The sequence below is a fragment of the Enoplosus armatus genome, chromosome 3, assembly GCF_043641665.1.
Source record: "Enoplosus armatus isolate fEnoArm2 chromosome 3, fEnoArm2.hap1, whole genome shotgun sequence".
NCBI lineage: Eukaryota > Metazoa > Chordata > Actinopteri > Centrarchiformes > Enoplosidae > Enoplosus > Enoplosus armatus.
The window spans coordinates 8,303,226-8,321,051 of NC_092182.1; the positions used below are offsets into that span (position 1 = coordinate 8,303,226).

General features: G+C 41.6%; 1 protein-coding gene across 1 annotated transcript; it reads left to right on the forward strand.

Annotated features, from left to right (window-relative positions):
- The first annotated feature begins 64 nt into the window (after nt 1-64).
- Nucleotides 65-14,808, forward strand: kiaa1328 (KIAA1328 ortholog). Its single transcript, XM_070903381.1, is given in 13 exon segments — nt 65-119; nt 829-864; nt 960-1,231; nt 1,338-1,438; nt 1,638-1,753; nt 7,073-7,197; nt 8,304-8,698; nt 8,833-9,051; nt 9,229-9,324; nt 9,458-9,531; nt 9,758-9,866; nt 14,450-14,570; nt 14,572-14,808. Coding segments are annotated over 13 exon segments (1,908 nt in total). The 3' UTR covers nt 14,761-14,808.
- Nucleotides 14,809-17,826: the final 3,018 nt, after the last annotated feature.

A 17,826-nucleotide genomic window follows, 5' to 3' on the forward strand; every position in this document is an offset into this window, starting at 1 on the left:
AAAGGCGGGACTACAATTCCTTAGCAACGCTTGGCTCCCTGGGAGTGGTGGCGGTTGTTTCAACATGGCGGCAGCTGCAACGAGAAGTGGAAATTCGGGGATATTTTGGAAGAATGGCGGTATGCTTACTTTGGCTCAACTACATTAGCTTCCTTGTCTATTACCCATTTGTACTTATCTCATATAAAGTTATTAAATGTTTCCAAAGAGCCGCACAGTTGTTACTTCTGTGTCAATGCTTGAAAGTTACGTTATTTCCGAGGAAGTGAGGCAGCTAGTTAGCGTCAAGTTAACGTTAGTTTTCTAGTGTTGTTGATTTAACGTTAACGTACTTTAAAGTTACGTTAACGTTACCTCTTTTATATTGAAACTCGGTGGTAATAGTATTAATGTTTGCTGTCATTAACAATCAACCCTGTCAGGTTTCCTAATGTTACTGAGCTCAACGTAATACAAAGGCCATCTGCAGTAGATGGGGAGCTTAGTAGTTTAGTGTAGTTTATTACATTTATTCGTCAGGGACCATGTAGCTACAAAAAACATTAGTCTCACAGAAGGACAAGATTTGTATTGTATCAGATTTTGCTAGTAGGGAATTTCTGTAGTCCCTGGGCAGGTAGACACAAACACACTAATACAACTAATGCAATCAATATGAATACACGTTCAAAATATAAAGAATCATTCCCACTTAGTCCTCCTCCCCCTGCCAGCAATTTCCATCAGTTTTTACATGATTGTGGGTAACAAGAACAGGAAGCGGGCGGATTTCATTACATCTGACTGAACGTTAACTGTGCCTGTCTTCTCTTTCTCTTTTTCACACAGTGTCAGATGAGGAACAGCCTTTGGTGTTTGTTTCTGGTGAGTCTCAGTGACATTGTTTGGACAATTTCTGAACACAATCTGAGAGAATTGTATGCATCCTCTTCTTTCTGTCTCCCCACAAACTGTCTCAGGAGTGGAAGGAGAGGTGAAGATTCGGACACCTTTCAATTTGGGACCAGGCAGCACCAGTACATCCAGTAACAGAGGTACCAAGATGCGAGCCAGGCGTAGCTCTGACTGCAAGAATGAGACCGCATTAAAGAAAGGTGGCAAGAAACAGGGCCACTTGCAAAGTGAGCGCTCTGGGGTTTATACCAAGGAAAAAGTGTCAGTCCATCACAGTGCTACTGTAGCAACAGAGCACACCCTCTCTCCACCCTCTGGTACTTTTCACTCAACACAGGTAAACCATTGTTTTGTGAAGGGGGCTGTGTGTATTGAGGCTGACAGAATTTCATTATTAGCTTCTGTTAATATCTTCTTATACTTGCTGACCATTCTTTGCACAGGTAATCTCGGAGACTAGCAGAACTAAGAGCCAGGTCTGCTTGAAGGACCTCTGTCCTGAAGATAAGCGCCGGATTGCAAACCTCATCGAAGAACTAGCCAGGTAGCTAGCAGTATTATGCCACTGAACTCTAGGACAGTGTTAAAGTTCAAATGAATGAATGAATGAATGAATGGAACAATTTAAAATGATACCCGATTGAAATGTTTAATTTTATACTGTGTCTTTTCATCCCTTGACACTTTTGGAATGCCTTATGTAACTCGCCGATCCTCTAACGCTGTTCGTTCCTGTTCTCCAGAGTGAGCGAGGAGAAAGAAGAGTCAGTGCAGCGCCTGAAGGATGAACAGGAAAATTTTGAGTGCAAGATCCAGCAGCTGGAGGAACAGAACCTGGTCATAGCACAGGAGAGGGAGAGTATCCTTTCAAAATAACTGAACAAACAAAAACACAGCAGTGAGTTAGACTCTCTCAGGTGACTTGTTTTATTTGTCACATTGTTTTTTAAGGTAACGATAGGGTCACTGGGTCATAGTAGAGCGGTGAATTAATGCACTTGACCCACAGTAGTTTAAATCCCCGATTCTCCTCATTAGTTGTTTTTGAGTAATCTTCAGAGAACATGGCTACATTTAATGGTGTAAAATATGCTTCATGGTGTGTTGATTTGTGTTTGGAACACTACTGTAGCACCAAAATGTGGTGTGCTGTCATGAGGTCCCTCGAGAGTTCCAGGGTAAGATGGTTTTATCACTTTGGTAAATCTGTTACCAAGATGTTTTTATAAGATGTGCTAAAATTCCACTATAAGATGCACCTTATTTTGAAATTGGACTGATAGTGATGGTATGGTGATGTAGTTCCTATATTTAAAGACATCCCTGGAGAAAACATATTTTTTAACCAGAACCTCAACTTAAACGGAGGGACTAATCAGTAAATTAATCCACTGTAGTCCTTGGTTGGACTAAAAACTTTTTTTCCCAGCTCTCCCTGTAAGATGTACTTGAAGTTCCGCAAATTATTTATTGCAGGCTGTATGGTTCCTGCTCTATGTGCTATTGCCTAAGAATGTCTGCAGGGGGCAGTGTTGTCTTAGGTAAGGCCATGCATGGTGTTTAGCCAAGGCTCTTCAATTTGATACAAAAGACAGAGAAATAGAGCAGATTAATTTAAATTATTTGATGCCTGCTGCAGTTGTCTTTTGCAAGTGCCTGTAGCTTATCCGCTGTTGTGTACAGAATCAATTTCATGGTTGGAGCCATGGCCCGAACCATCGAAATCATCTTATCATCCAAAGATGAATTTTGATATTTGCTGAGAAGACCATGGCGTATGCTTTCACCACCATGTGTTTTTGTAACCCTCCCTGAATGTTAACAGTAGAATATCTCTCAGTTCCTCCTCACAAAATGAGATCAGGTGGGTCACCAGCTGATTCTGGATTGTCTAGCATGAGGTTAGCTAGAGTGATAGTATGCTGTTTATTGCACTCCACAACCCACCTACTGTCTTCATAACAATTCTGCTCAGGTCAAACCAAAGCATGGCCAGCAGTCAATTTAGGTTAAAAACACTGCGAAATATGAAGAGTAATTGACCCAGCTGGTAAATTGCACGATTGGCAGCGGCGGCGGGGAAAATTAGGAAAGCACAACTCAATTAAAGGCACTTTGGCTCGGAGACTTGGCATTTACACCAAACTTCTAAACTCCATTAAAAAGGTATTTGAGAGGAAAAAGTGTTGGGATCCAAGCACCTCAGGGGGATAACGTAGTCTTTTAAAAGTGCGTGCAAGAGTCATGAAGGCTCCTCTCAGGCAGAAGGTTCTGGCACTTCTCTGAAAGGTTAAGGAGACACCAAAGGCAAACATACTGAATGAGAGTCTTGTCAAGTCTAATTCCATTACGCCGCAGCTTATCTTATCTAACCAAGATTCAGGGTTGTCAGGGGTATAAAGAGTGCAGGGCTATACCTTAGCCCCAAGCCACCTAGGATAAGAGGGAAAAAGTACCCTTGATATTTGTGGTGTTCAGCTGACATTTGAAACTGACTGGCACACAGGACTGTATTTGTATTTCAGATAGGAAGGATGCTTTTTGTACTTCAAGGCATGTTGGCATGGGCGAAAGTCAAGGTGGCGTTACTAACACAGTGCACCGTTCTACTCGCTGTATCCAGAACAAGGCACAGCAGGTGCTACAGCTAATGCCATTTATTGAGTTGAAACAATTGGAGGGAATCCTGAGGCCATGGAGAGAGGGGAATAACAGCCCTGTTAGGATATGTCTTTGAAATATGCTACATGTTGAGATTGAGGATTGCCAGAGCTAAATTCATTTTTACCCACCCAAGTTTAGCATGGATGACATTTATGATGTGGAAATCTGGTATTATCAAGTGTGCTTTTTGTGATAAGCGTGCATCAGAAGATTTTGGAGAATTCTTATCTCTTTGTTTTCCTGCAGATTAAGCCCCTTATATTCCTTGATGTCAGCTCTGTGGGCACTGTCATGATTTGGTCTAGGTGTTGTGTATTTTACCTTTTATTTTAGGAATGAGTGATGTGGTTGAAGCCATGTACTGTGTAAAGTGCGCTCTGTTTATTAGAAGTGTTAAAAAACTAATCTTCTAGTCTACTAATCTAGTTTCTTTTTTGAAGCTCTACCTTAGTACCGTTGACACAGCTAAGAAATACAGTAAATACTGTGGTTTTGATTGCTTGAATCAAGAGCATTTTTGTGAGCCCTCAATTCTGCAGAGCTGGATAATAGGAAAGTCTGTATCAATGAAGAGGTTGTTAAAAACATACAAACACACTGAGCTGTTGTCAATTGAAGCTAAAGTTTAGCCTCGTAAATAAATGTAGTTCTTTGAACTGTTGCCTTACTGTAAGGTTTATATAATTGTTGACTGAATCTGCTTAAATGCCTAATTGAATATAAGAAAATCAAATTGAACCAATCGTGGGCTTAATGTGAAATTAATAATGCATAATGTATTGAACGTTTGCTAAAAGAATCTAAATTAAATGGAGGTGGTGTTGGCACACCTTTTACTATGAATTGTGTGGATTTTTGGCTATGTGAATTGTGGGCTTGTGCATGATAGGTGTACAGTTGACATGAAGATAATTTGTACAGATGTCATGTGTAATGATTCGCAAAATGCAACTTAGTTTGTTCCTATAAAATGGGTATTACATTTAGTTGTGATCATAGCAATGAAGACGGCTGAGAATAGCTGTGATGAGGATGGTTGTCTGTGTGTTTGCTCTCTGAATTTTCAAACTCATTGTTAGCTGATGTGCAGAGTTATTTATTGGTTTATTGTTTGACTTGCACTCATGTCTCTCCTCCAGATTCAGTAGTATTGAAGCAGTTATGTAAACTGTCTTCTTCCATTAATTCCCCGTCATTGCTTCCTAACACACACATTCATACACATCAGTCTCCGCCCCCGTTTCTCTCCCATTCCTGCTCGGGCTCAATCTATTTGGCACAGTGTGCTAAAGCAGGCTTTAAAATATTCCCCCCTCCTGTGCAAATTTGTTCCACCTTGAAGTGGATTTCATTATTTCATTTGAGCCCCGGCCTGACAGGGAAGTGAATCATTTTGACAGGCCCCGTCTGAAGCCTCTTCAGCCCAAGCCCTTGATTCTGAGTATTTTTGGAGCAGGGGGGAGGAGTAAGTCATTGTTGGCACTTTGCAGCTCTGATGTAAACTCGGCTCGCCGAGTGCTTGGCCCCCATTGGCTGATGTCCAAGGCTGTGAAGGAAGCATGTTTAGTGTGGCGACGGGCAGAGAGGTGGAATCTTATCAGTGTCGCTCCACTCGGTTCAGATTACCTAGCGTTTGCTGTCCAGTGACTGCATCAGTCTGTCAACACATTAACACACGTTACCTTCATTTATGGTGCTGGGTTGCTATGATGCTTCAGTCGTGTTGGTACTATAAAACACATAGACTTAGAATAGAATTACGTGAGTATTTTGGTTTGTGGGTCCACATTAAACCCAATTTGCATTCCAGCCTTCTGTAATGTATTTGAGTCTATTAGGAAACATTTATTTTAGGCATGAGAGATCATGTGGAAATGGTGTTTTATGCGAATCTGGTGAAATATGAGCAGCATGCATTTTTCGACTCAACACACAACTCTCTATCTTGGGCTGAGGTGAAGTGTATCTGTATAAACATATTCAGTATCTCCCCTTCAAGACCCTTATTCATACTGCATAAATAGACCTACCAGCTCAGGTTTACGTGATGTGATGTCCTTGTGATGTCCTTAAGCTTTCCATATAGAACTACTTCCATGGACATTATCAGTGCAGCGGTGGAGGAGCCTTAGTTAGATGGAGGGCTTCCTCACATTTTCCCAATGTTTATGGAGGCTGCTGCATAGCATTTGTCTGCTGTCTGGTCCTCAATTCAAAGTCGTCCCCGCTCTCTCTTCTCTTTCCCTCTGTTTCATTTCCACAGCCCTGATTGAAGTCTTCTAACAACCAAAGTGTTTTCTTATGGAGTGTTCCGCCAACTATTTCTTCAATAAGACACTACTTTGAACTTTCATTTTCTCTTTAAATGGGGGCTTTTTTTTTTCAAACGGATGCTGAGAAACTCATCAGCTGGGGGAGTAGGGCCACCATCATAAAAAGATATGGCCTGGAGGAACACACTTTAAGGTCAGCTTGGGTGGGAGTGTGTGTACTACTTGCTTTATTGTAGTGTTTGTGTGTGGGCTGTTTACAGTGCAGGTGGGGAATTTGTGCTCTCATGTCTTGCTGTGTTTGTGTTTGTGTGTGTGTGTGTGTGTGTGTGTGTGTGTGTGTGTGTGTGTGTGTGTGTGTGTGTGTGTGTGTGTGTGTGTGTGTGTGTGTGTGTGTGTGTGTGTGTGTGTGTGTGTGTGTGTGTGTGAGTGTGAGAGTGTACTAGAAAGAGTCAGGCTGAGGTTGATTATTTTGTGTGTGTGTGTGTGTGTGTGTGTGTGTGTGTGTGTGTGTTTGTGTGTTTGTGTGTTTGTGTGTTTGTGTGTGTGTGTGTGTGTGTGTGTGTGTGTGTGTGTGTGTGTGTGTGTGTGTGGTTTCTCCACTCTCATGCTCATTATCTTTGTATGTGCTGGTGTGGTGTGGTGCTGCCACTGTCATTAGTGGGCTCCTGAGGCGCAGCAGTGGTTCCGCTCCAGATTAGTTTTCTTGTGTCTGCCAGCTCTCTGTCTGGCAGATAGCCTGGCACGGCACTTCCCAGCTCAGCTCAACACAGCTTGGCCCGACCCAGATGGTGAAAGCTCTGTGCCACAACAACAACTTTGATTTTGCTGGCCTCTTCTCCCCCTCTGTTTTCAACTTTTCCGGTCCAATGTGTAATTGATTGCAGAAACAAGGGTTTAATTCAGATTGTCAGTCTAAATCCACCGTCCATCTTTTTTTCCCCCATTTAAGTTGCATATGAGAACTTTCTCCTTACCAAAAAGGCTGTCATTCACAAAGTTACCTTCTCAGTAGAGCCACACATGATTTCACTTTCTTTCATCATGTTGGCATAATTTAGTTCTGATAGTTTTAATTTTCACTTTGTAAAACTATTTCCTAATCCTGCATCTCTTTCAGCCACACAATTTCACGGGACCCACAGTCTACTTTTTCTCTGCTGAATCCAGGGGAGGGTTTTAGTGCTTGAGGCTAAAGGTTGTGTTCTGTTGTGTTGTTAGCTACTTAACCTTTGGTCCTCCAGGCCTGCAGCAGCAGTACAGAGAGTGCCAGGAGCTGCTTGGGCTCTATCAACAATACCTTTCTCAGCAACAGGCGAAACTTAACCAGTCCATTGCCCAGCTCAGCCAGGCGCCAGCCCACAGCAAGGTAAGGTATGCAATAGAGTGGGCGAATGGTAGGTTGTAAATATATGTCCTGTAGCGAGTGCATCATGCAGTGTAATATGATGGGCCTGCTCCCGTGTGATCCATATTCAGACCTCTGTTTGCCATCTGTCAGGCACAAAAACATCCAGTGGAAACACATGCAACAGCGCTATTGTCCCACGGCCAAGTGCCATGGTCATTCAGAACAAATCACTACAGAAGTCCACTTCAGTCACTGGTTCGATATGACAACATACAACATGGAGAAAACTGTCTCAAGGTGACACTTCAGAAGCGAAGACGCCTCTCTGGCTTCAGCCTCTGTAAGAATAGATGACTTGGCCAACCTCATTGTCCCGTGGTGGCTCTGAATAATGTGTGTTTGCCTGCTCTCTGACCCTCGACGAATTAGTCACAGTCTCTTCCCCAGTCAACTATAAGATGGGCTTTCCTCCTTATGTTTATCTCATAATGTTCCTGACCTTGGCCTACCTGCCAGTTGTGCTCAGTTGAAAATTGTCCTCTAAATCTTGTGGCCACTGTCCAGTTTACAGTGTTGAAGGATGATTTGCATTTGTGCTGCTATGTGTCCATACAAGCTGTATAGTGAAAGCAGCACGTTTGCAGAGCAGCAACAGCAGCAGCAGCAGCAGCAGCAGCAGCAGCTTGAGTCCTCCGTCAGTGTCTACACATGATGTGTTCAGGCACAGTACTGCTGTGTACGTCACCTGCGTTTTGGCAGCGCTCTGAGCCCAGTACACAGTCACCGTAGTTACGAGCATAAAATGTAAGAAAGTAGACTTGAAGACTTAAAAAGATGCTTCAGGTCATGGTAACCTACGTAAAGTGCTAGTGATGTGTGAGCTGTTGTGGAACAGCTCTTGCCAGCACATGAGGGAAGCTTTTACTTGAACATTGCAGCATGCAGCAAATTTGGCTGGTTAGTGAGTCCTGATTCAGTATTGGTACATTTTTATTTGTAGCCCAGCTCTACATTAGGGTTTTATGGAGCAGCCTAATGTTTTTGGCTGAAATACTCCATGAATTTTTCAGAGGCTTCCTGAATTGGCCAAAAAGCATTCATTGTCCTCTTTGTTCTCTGTCCAGGTGCTCAATAGTGAGGAAGCCCCCAGCAGAACATCTACTTGCAGAGCTAATGGCTCACTCTTTGATGGCTCATACCTCAGCCTTACTGCTGCTCGAACAGGACAGCCTCAAGTGCACAGGAGCGCTGGTGGAGGAAGAGGAACAGTACAAACCTTTAGCAACCCTGCCTCTCTTTCCTGTGTTGGCGAGTTCAGTCTAACGGATGGGCTGATCAAACAGCATAGGAGTCAGAAAATGGAGTGCAGGGAGCCACACTCAGAGCCCCTCCACAGGTGTGAGCACTGCCAAGGCAGCGGTCAAGACAGTGGCTATGGAACACAGCAACGGAGAAGTGATAATGGCTCTCGTCTAGAGAATGGCCACCACAATACCTTTAACCAGCATGACTGCGAAAGGTACAGTAGCACTCTATACAGTCATTATCTATCATCCCACATTATTACTATATAATCAACTTGTGCATTTTATCAAGACACAAACAAATAGAATGTAAGGATGTTAAGCAAATTAAATGTGTATTTACACACAGGCTCCACAGTGGGAATGCCATTGGCTCAGAGCCCAAGGAAGCCCTGACCAGGCCTCTGCTGGGTCACGAGGACTGGGAGGAGAAGAGGCACCAGCTGCTGCTGCAGAAGATGCAGTTGGAGATGGAGAGAGAGAGGCTGCAGGCACGGCTGGCTGAGCAGGAGGAGAGGCTCAACAGACAGAATCAGCAGCTACGCCAGTCGCGTCTGGATTACAGCAGGTAAAATACAGAAGCCTAACGTTTGTGGGCATGAGTTGATAATTACTTCTAGTAATTAGTTGCTAGATAGATATCCAAGAAGTAACTACCTATCCATTATTAGTCCCTTTCTTTTTGTGGCCTTGTACTGGCAGAACCTCAGTCCATTTTCTTTTTCTCCTCCTATATTCTTGTTAGGTTTCAACAAGCTACTCAATCTGATCTCAGCAGCTCAAACACTAGAAACGGAGATCCACAGCCGGAGGGTCCCTCCCACCAAGATTTACCCTCCAGGTAAACCAAGTAGACTGGTAGACAGACACTCACACACACACCTTACACATCAACTACACATATACATATCCACATTCTAAAGTCACACACATACAAGAAAGCCAACATAGCATTTTGTGTCTGTGGTCTACAGTGTGTGTGAAGATGCAGACGTACATCCGCTCAAACGCTCACAAGATGTACCTGCTCTTCTGGTCAATGGCAATGGTAAGCTTGTACTTTCAATTAATCAGAATGATGTGCTTAATAGTCTGCACATAGAGAAACATCTTGTCTCAAAACACGTCATACTCAAGCCTGTCAAGAATTAGATTATCTTCAAGCAGTATTTATTTTAGTGCATTTATATGCATGTAAAACTTTGATAAAGTACTGTATGTCGTGATGATAATTTAATTTTAATTTAACTGTCCTCTCTTGCATTTCTCAACAGAGGCCTTAGAGCAGTCCAGAAAGGACATGGCCACGTCCCCGTCTAAGTCAACTACAAACCTGAGTAAGCCCACCTCAGTGTCTGTGATCCAAAAGACCCCCGAGGCCAGGTAACATATCTTTAATGTATATCAAAGAAGCATTTAATGAGAGATTTACCATTTATTCTGATAGTCTTTACTACACTGTTATTTATTATGTTGGATAAACAGCAGGCCTGTAGGAAACATGGAAGTATTAGCTAACCTGTGTGGTTAAATTCAACAGAGCTCATTGAGAAACAATGAAAAACAGCACACTTAAGCACTTGAAGGATGCAGTATCAAAAATGCACGAATCCTTTATCTGTGCTAGTTTGAAATTCTGAATAGAGCTGTCTTCAGGACTAACTAGGGCTTCTCTACCACAAGGCAGGGGGGACATGAGGAAGATTATTTGCTGGCTGTCGGGCTGAAGCATTTTATTTGTTCTTGCTGACCTCTTAAGGCAATTGATGTTTTTTCCTCTAGTTGTCAAGAAGTGTTCATGATATTGAAACACATAAATATGTTACAAGTATAAAATTTTAATCTTGAAGCTTTTCCTGAGCTTGCAGTTGCTGCAGTGTTAGAGGATAAATTATGTCTTTTCTTAGTCGAGCTAACTTTTCGAGCTGTGAGAAGCTAAATGAAGCTTTTTACTGGGCTAGCTAGCGCTGCGGCCAGCCTGTCAGGAGACATGCTGCGTTCCATTAGTCGGCCTAGCAGGGACCCTGCAGCAGGTGTAATTGAACAGACTTCTGGATGCACACACTGCCCTCCCTTCTCTCTCTGCCACGGTAATGAGACAGAGAAAGCAAGAGTGAGGGAGAGATGTTAAAAGTGTGTTTGAGGATGAGTGAGGGGAGAGAGCATCGGATAAAGTGAGAAATGGGAGGCGAGGAAAGTTAGAGCAGGTTGAGATGGATAGAAATGGAAATGGTGAGAAAGACATAAGAGGGGAGAGGGGGTTTTGAGGACAGGAATGAATCACTGACTGCAAGCATCAGATTTACCTAAAATGGAAAGGACATTCATTACCTTTATTCGTACACTCTTACGTGGAATGGTAATGAACCTGACTGTGTTGTTTTTCCACGTGTGTTTGTGTACATTTGCTTGCCTCTGTGTGAGGACTTCTAAGTTGCTGTGGAATTGTTAGTGCAAACAAATATTGCTGCAGACCTTTATTTTTAAGAATAATTATTCCTAAATGAACCAAATTGAAATAATTTTTTCATTTATTTTTGTATAAATGATGGTTGATAGGAGATACAGTAACAGTAAGACAGCCCTACCCCCTTGTCCTAAAGGATAATTCTTCAGAACAGCTCAAAGTTTACAACTTCTGATAAGTAACTCTTAAACAAAGCAGTGCGTGGTCCAAGTTGAACTGTGAGCTCCAGCAGATGCCCATTAACTCCAGCAGGGGACCCGGGGTATCCGATCCTATTACCATCCATTTACACCTCCAAGCCTATTAAAATAGTTGGACTCTTAGCTACACACAGTATTTTTTTTTTTTTTTACTACCACTAATGAGGAAGTCTGCCTCTCAGATGCCTTTTGTGGTTTTCCTGCAACATGTTTTTTCATGTGCATCTCTTCAGATAATTGTAATCCGTTGGTAATCCACTGATTTGGATTAGACATATGTCTTTTTCTCAGGTGGTGTCCAAAAAATCTGTGCATGAAAATAGATAGAAAAAATAAACAAAATACATTGCAGTGACTGATACCAAGACAATACTGCATGTTGTGGTTTTAAGTCAGTTTGGCAAAGAGTAACCAAAGACCTTGTTGGAGCTCCTTGACTTTAGTTAGCAATGATGTGAGGGAGGGTGTTATTTTTCACTCATATTCATATTCATTAGTGCCCGATGTTATTGCCATGAATATCTTATCGTTGCGTGTTAACATGACAACAACTACACAGAATTTGATATTTTTTTAGAGAAAGGGGCCACATGGTTTTTTGGTTGCTTTTAATCTAATCAGCATTGCAACCTGAGCAACATAAACTGCAGTCAGTATGTAATAAACAATACAAAAACACTATTTTGTTAGGCAAGGAAGCAAGATTAAATGAAGCAGCTTTTTGTAAATAAAAAAGCCTATCCTACTGTAAGATTCAGCATGTTACCTGAACCCCCTCCTCTTACTTGGCAACAACATGCCCCCTCGTGACCATCGAATCTTAACCAATTCAATCTTGATGTGCAAATTGCAAAACGAAGCTGGGGTTAACATTAAGTGACCTTCTAAATCCTTTCATGAATCCTGTGCTAGTTAGTAATGAGACAGTTCCAGCGCACCCCGCCCATCTCATCTCCATCCTTCCTGCCATTGCCCGCCTGCTATTGATTGGTTGGGAAATTGACATGCGGGATATACGCAGTGGCCATTATAGGTTTTTTATCTTACTGTTTGGACTGCAAATGAAAAGGGGCGCCGGGGCGAGACGGCTATCTTTAATGAAAGAGAGGAGCCAAATAAGCAGTGAAAGTTACGAGTGGGAAGAAGGTGGTGGGGAACACGGGCAGAGGAGTTTTGTGGAAATTGTATCTGGCCTTACAGAGTAAGAAAAGAGACTAACAGTATTGGTGCACAGGGAGAATGAAGCCAGAGGGTTTTATTACTCTAAGAAAGGTACAGTTCTATATGTGTTCAAAGAACTTAGAAAGTATTTGAAGGCAGAATACTTAACCACTGTTTGTTTCAAGTAGCTATGATGAGACCTTTTTGATTCTTACATTCGGGCTCATAGATGCAAAGAATTCCGCTTGTCATTGAAGAGTGTCGCATCAATAAAACATTGTCAGAATCAACTTTCTGCAGTTACATTACACTCCCTAAGGCTTCCGTCTGTTCTGCTGACGGGCACAGTATTTAACAGTACTAAGGCAATGCAGCGTCTCTAGATGTGCTGTCAAAATGACCCAACATCCCAGGACAAAGCTTTTTTTTTTGTTTTGTTGACAGAAACTCATGTTCCTGCTACTGTTGTCTATGCATTCTTCTGTATTCATGTAGCAGTAAAATAGATTTGCCAGGACTCCCTTGGGGCATATTAATATCGAGCAGCAATTCACAACTTTACCTCACACAAACTGGAGCCAAGAAATTAAGTTCTTTGTTGCACTGTATAACCCCTCTGAAAATCTATTGGCATTCTCTCTAGCCCTCGTGCAATCTCTGTGCCACCCCCCCACCCACCCACAACCATTCCCCCCCATTCCTGCCCAAACTGTACCCCTACCCCCCACACTCCCCTTGTTATAGATTGTGACCGCCGGTAAGTGATGCATTATTCATTACCAACATGTCGTTTGTTGATGGATTGCTGTTTGAGAGCCCTGTCCGTTAAATAAATCAACAAATAAAAATGCAAATTCTCACATTTCGAGAGAAGGAACCCAGCCAAAGTCCCTCCCCCACATTCCCTTTCTGCCTTCCTCTCTATCCACAAAGCTGCACTTGCTTCCAGTCTCTCTCTTCTACACACACACACACACACACACACACACTGTCGCTCATGCTCTCTCTCTCTCTCTCGTTCTCCTTTTGCTGTTGACAGGCAGGAGACCAAATGAGGAAGACAGATTTACTTACTTGAGCTTCAGTCTCTTTTTCCATCAGTTATCATCCCTCATCCGACTTAACCCTCATTCACTTTCTCTCCCTCGCCCTCAAACGTGTGCATACATTAGTTCATGTTGCCAAAGCAAAAACATAGCCTTTTTTAAGCTTTTCAGCTATTGGCATGTGCTGCCCCAAGTTAGTGTGAAAACATGACATATCAAGGTCTATAGTTACGTGCGGAGGAACAAAAATGCGCCCTGATTGGGAGCTCCACCATTGTGTCTGTCTGCTGACCACCCACATGCATATCAACAAGTTACATGGCAAAGATCGCCCATACCTGGGAGAGCTGTGTGCGGAGCTGTGCGATGCAAATCGATGCAGCTTTAAACGAGCAGAGAATTATGTTAGCAACATCAGTGGAGCGTGCTTTAAAGAATTCATGTTTTGTATCTGGAATGGCCGTCGTTCGACTGTGTATACACTGAATAATTTATCAAGCCAGCCAGACTGAGGGATTGAATCTCTATTAGCTTAATCTCCCCCGTTTTGGTTTATTTATTTCACTGCACATTCCCTCATTTCTATTCCAGGGGAGAAAGCGCCGGGTTTTCTCCCTCTTTTTCTCTCGCACCTGCAAGAAACTGTGTTTTTCTGCCGGGACGCCCCAGTGGTTTTGACTTGTTAGCGCTGCTTGTTAGGGTTCAGTAGACACTTCAGCAAGAAAGATTTTGTTAACACGTCGAAGAGAGATTTGCTTTCATATTGTCTGTGTTAACAAGTGAAAGGTGAATGACAAATATTTTAGTACAAGCGTCGGGCTCCAAGTAGACCTTAGCCTTGTGCATGTCTGGTGTTGTTCCCCTGGCTTGCACCGTGTCTGCTTATCATTGAGGGTATGTAACTCTGTTACAATAAAAGAGCACGAGGATACTCATTTACAACATTGCCTGTCTACAGGGGTCCATTGGGTTCTGTATTACAAATGTAGCAATGCAACTTGTGAAACAAGCTGAGGTCACATTTGGGGGGGAAAAAGAAACTAAATTGAATGAAACAACAAAAACCACCATAAGTTTTACTTATTTTTTCAGGTTGGACTTTTCTGTGGTTGAGTTATTGGAGATCTTTACTCCTGTCTCTGCTCCTGAGCTAAGCAAGCCGTCCACTCGAAGACCCAAAATGTTGCCACGTAGACCGGCCCCCAAACCAGTGGGCAGAACCCTGCTTATTGCTGCTGGGGCTTGTCCTCAGAATACCCAGCAGGACCTGGAAGAAAGCCAAATACTGGAGGACATTTTCTTCGTTTGAAAAGGGGGAGCTAAAAAAGAAGAAAACGAAATCACTTGATATTCACCTGTTTAGTCTTGACTTTTTAAATGTCTTACATTTAATTTTCAATTGACATTCTAAATCAGAATGATCATGATGTTGTAGATTGTACTCTTGTTACACTGTGGTTTTAATACTAATAAACATATTTATTCAGAATTGGTAATGCTTCTAGTTTGTAATTGATATCTTATGTTGCCTCAGCAGGAAAACTGTTTACCACTGAGCTACTATTGTTTCTGAGGACCTTTTGCAGCATTACTAACTGAACTTGAGAATCTTTTAGTTTGACGATTATGACTAAAATGAATTATCCCTAAATGATGGAAATCTGGATAACCACAAGTATATAGTGATTTGTTCAATTCAAACGCAGGATCTTCCTACAAAATTTCCCAGAAATCTACTCTTATGTTTTTAGAGATAAACTGTTGATGCCTGACGAATAGACCGAACCATCGCCTCCTACTTGGAGGTAATAATGTGGACGTGTGTGGGTAATCTCGTATTGAGTTAGTTATCAGTAATTATGACATGACACAGGACACTTTATTCTAGACTGTGCTTTATTATTGGGCTAAGCTGAGACGCATCATTCATTTAAAATTACAAAAAAAGAGTTCAGGGGACCAGAGAATGGTGCAGTCTGGAGAGACAGGGGCGGGAGCCTAAAGCGCACTGCCCAATCAGAAGCTGAGCTCATCAGGAACCTGGCAAAGCTTAATATGCAACATTCATTTCCCCAACCCTCCATATGTGCTGAAATTGGGGAAATAGATTTCCAGAATACTTCGAAAACCATATGAAGTAAAATGTGATTCTAGCAATACTACTGAGCTTTAGAAATAAAACCACTGATAACAGCGCTGAAAAGAATGATAGTAACTCAATTATTCTTGATGACATAGTGCAGTTTTCTTTGAATTTTGCTCCTGGTAGAACACATCCGTCGAACAAGATCAGAGCTCTGTCGAACAATACAAAGCAGGATGGGAATAAAGTTTTCAAAATCAAAACTGGCGTTTTAAGCAAGCGGTTAATCAGTGATTAGCAATTCATCAGACATCAGCTCCTTACAGATTAGCAGCAACTTATTGTGACCTCAAGGCATATCTTCTGATTACATATCTGATTGGACAGTTTGTTTATGAGGAGTGTTTTACTAGGAATTTCCCCTTTTTACATTTTCTTTAAAGGTTTCAAAATGGAAGCAAACAGTTCTCAAAAGGAAAGAAGAACCTTCCGATTGGCATCTTTCTGACAATCTTTTAACAAAGCTACTTTTTTGGAACAGAACAATATGAATTTATAATTACAAATATACATAAGGCTTTAGTATCATACTGCATTGTTTTGAATAGTTGATCAGCAACAGGAAAATGTAAAATCAGTCTTTGAAGTTGTTGAATTCAGAGTTTGCCAACGCTTGTGGTGAAATGTGATGTAGCGATGCAAAGTAGCACTTACAAGCAAACAGATCAGTGGCAATAATAGAGCTCAGATCTTGGATCAAACAGCACGAATAAATAAATACATAAACACAAATAAATAAATAAATAAATAAATAAACAAATAAATAAATGATTTAAAATCTGTCTTTGACATCACTTGGTCAAAAGGAGCATTTTTCTCCATCATCAAAGAAGTGCTGAAGGCATGGTCCTGCAGACAGGAACAATGATCATCTGTGGACCACAACAGTGGCCCATGCATGTCATATAAAAACTATTTGGTCACGTACCAACTCATAGAAAAATAATGCCATGAAAGCATGCATATTATCTCAGACATGACTTATAAATAAATATCTAAACAAATAGATAAATGAATAGAACCCATCAAAGTATTTTTTTTTTTTTTATAAAATAGGTCAATGTGTGTCTAAGCTCTAACTGAGGTCAATGCTCTCCCTGACTGTATTCTGGATAAATGCCTTGGTCAGGTCCTACAGTTTGTACCGTATCCTAGCGACTATTTTTTTTGTACCTGGTTTTATTGAGCATTATCATGTTTTCATTCATATATTTTTTTTTTTGAAGTATTTAAAGTACTTTATCCAGTCCTTGTAGATAGAAGTAAAAGTCCTATAAAATATGCAAACCTATGTACAGAGGAAAACAGAGCAAAAAAAGAAACAATTTACAGTATATTCATCGGTTTATGTATATATTTATATATATATATTTATATTCAAACTTCTGCTCTGTTTATTGTTGTTTTTGAACCACTATACTTTGTTTTACTTTTTCTCATGTAAACTTGCAGCTTAAAGTTGGAGCAAATGAAGAAGAGGTGCTTGGCATTCTAGTTCCCGCGGTCGTTCTACTTCCCCTCCCCTTATTTCACTCGACATGAAAACATTGGCGAGGTGAAAGACATGAGTGATTGCTCAAACGAACCATTAGAAAAGCACAGACCGTGCTGACACTTTTTAAAATTTTCTCAGAACAGCGGGGGGAGGAGGGGGAGGGGCAGTCAAAGAGGGCACACAGTGTGGCGATCAGGGGTACCAGACATATGACATTTTAGCTTCAGATGTTATTGTTAGCTCAAAGACAGCTCAGGTGGATGTGCAAGACATTTGGTACTGACCTAACTACCAGAGCATGATGGTCATCTGGTTTGCCGTGCTCGGGGCATTGTTATGTGGCACACACAAACGGTGGCGTCCTGGGTTGTGTGGTAGCGTCTTTTGGCCTCGCTGGATTTGGAAGGTAAATGTTAAATTATTCAATCTGCTAAAAAGGTTAGACACAGACACTAGGGAAATGGCATAATGAGCAGTTTATAGGAAAAAACGAGTAACAGCACCCAACAGGAAGCATTGTCTTCCAAAGTGTCATATAGCCTTATAAATATTCATATATATAAATATTCATTGAGTAATCTCCACCAGCTGAATATGTGTTGAATGCAGGGTCCAATAAATCCAAGTCTGTTGACCTTTTGCAGGTATATAGTAGGTGTTCATACCGTTTTTGTGGACTATTATGAGAAACTGTATGCTAAAGCAATATGAAACCAGCCTCAGTGACACAGCAGTTGTTATGGGTAAATGGCTTTTCACACTTATTGCTTCACTTTACAGTTTCATTATGCTTTTATGTTTATATTTCATTGTTTGAGGACATATAACATA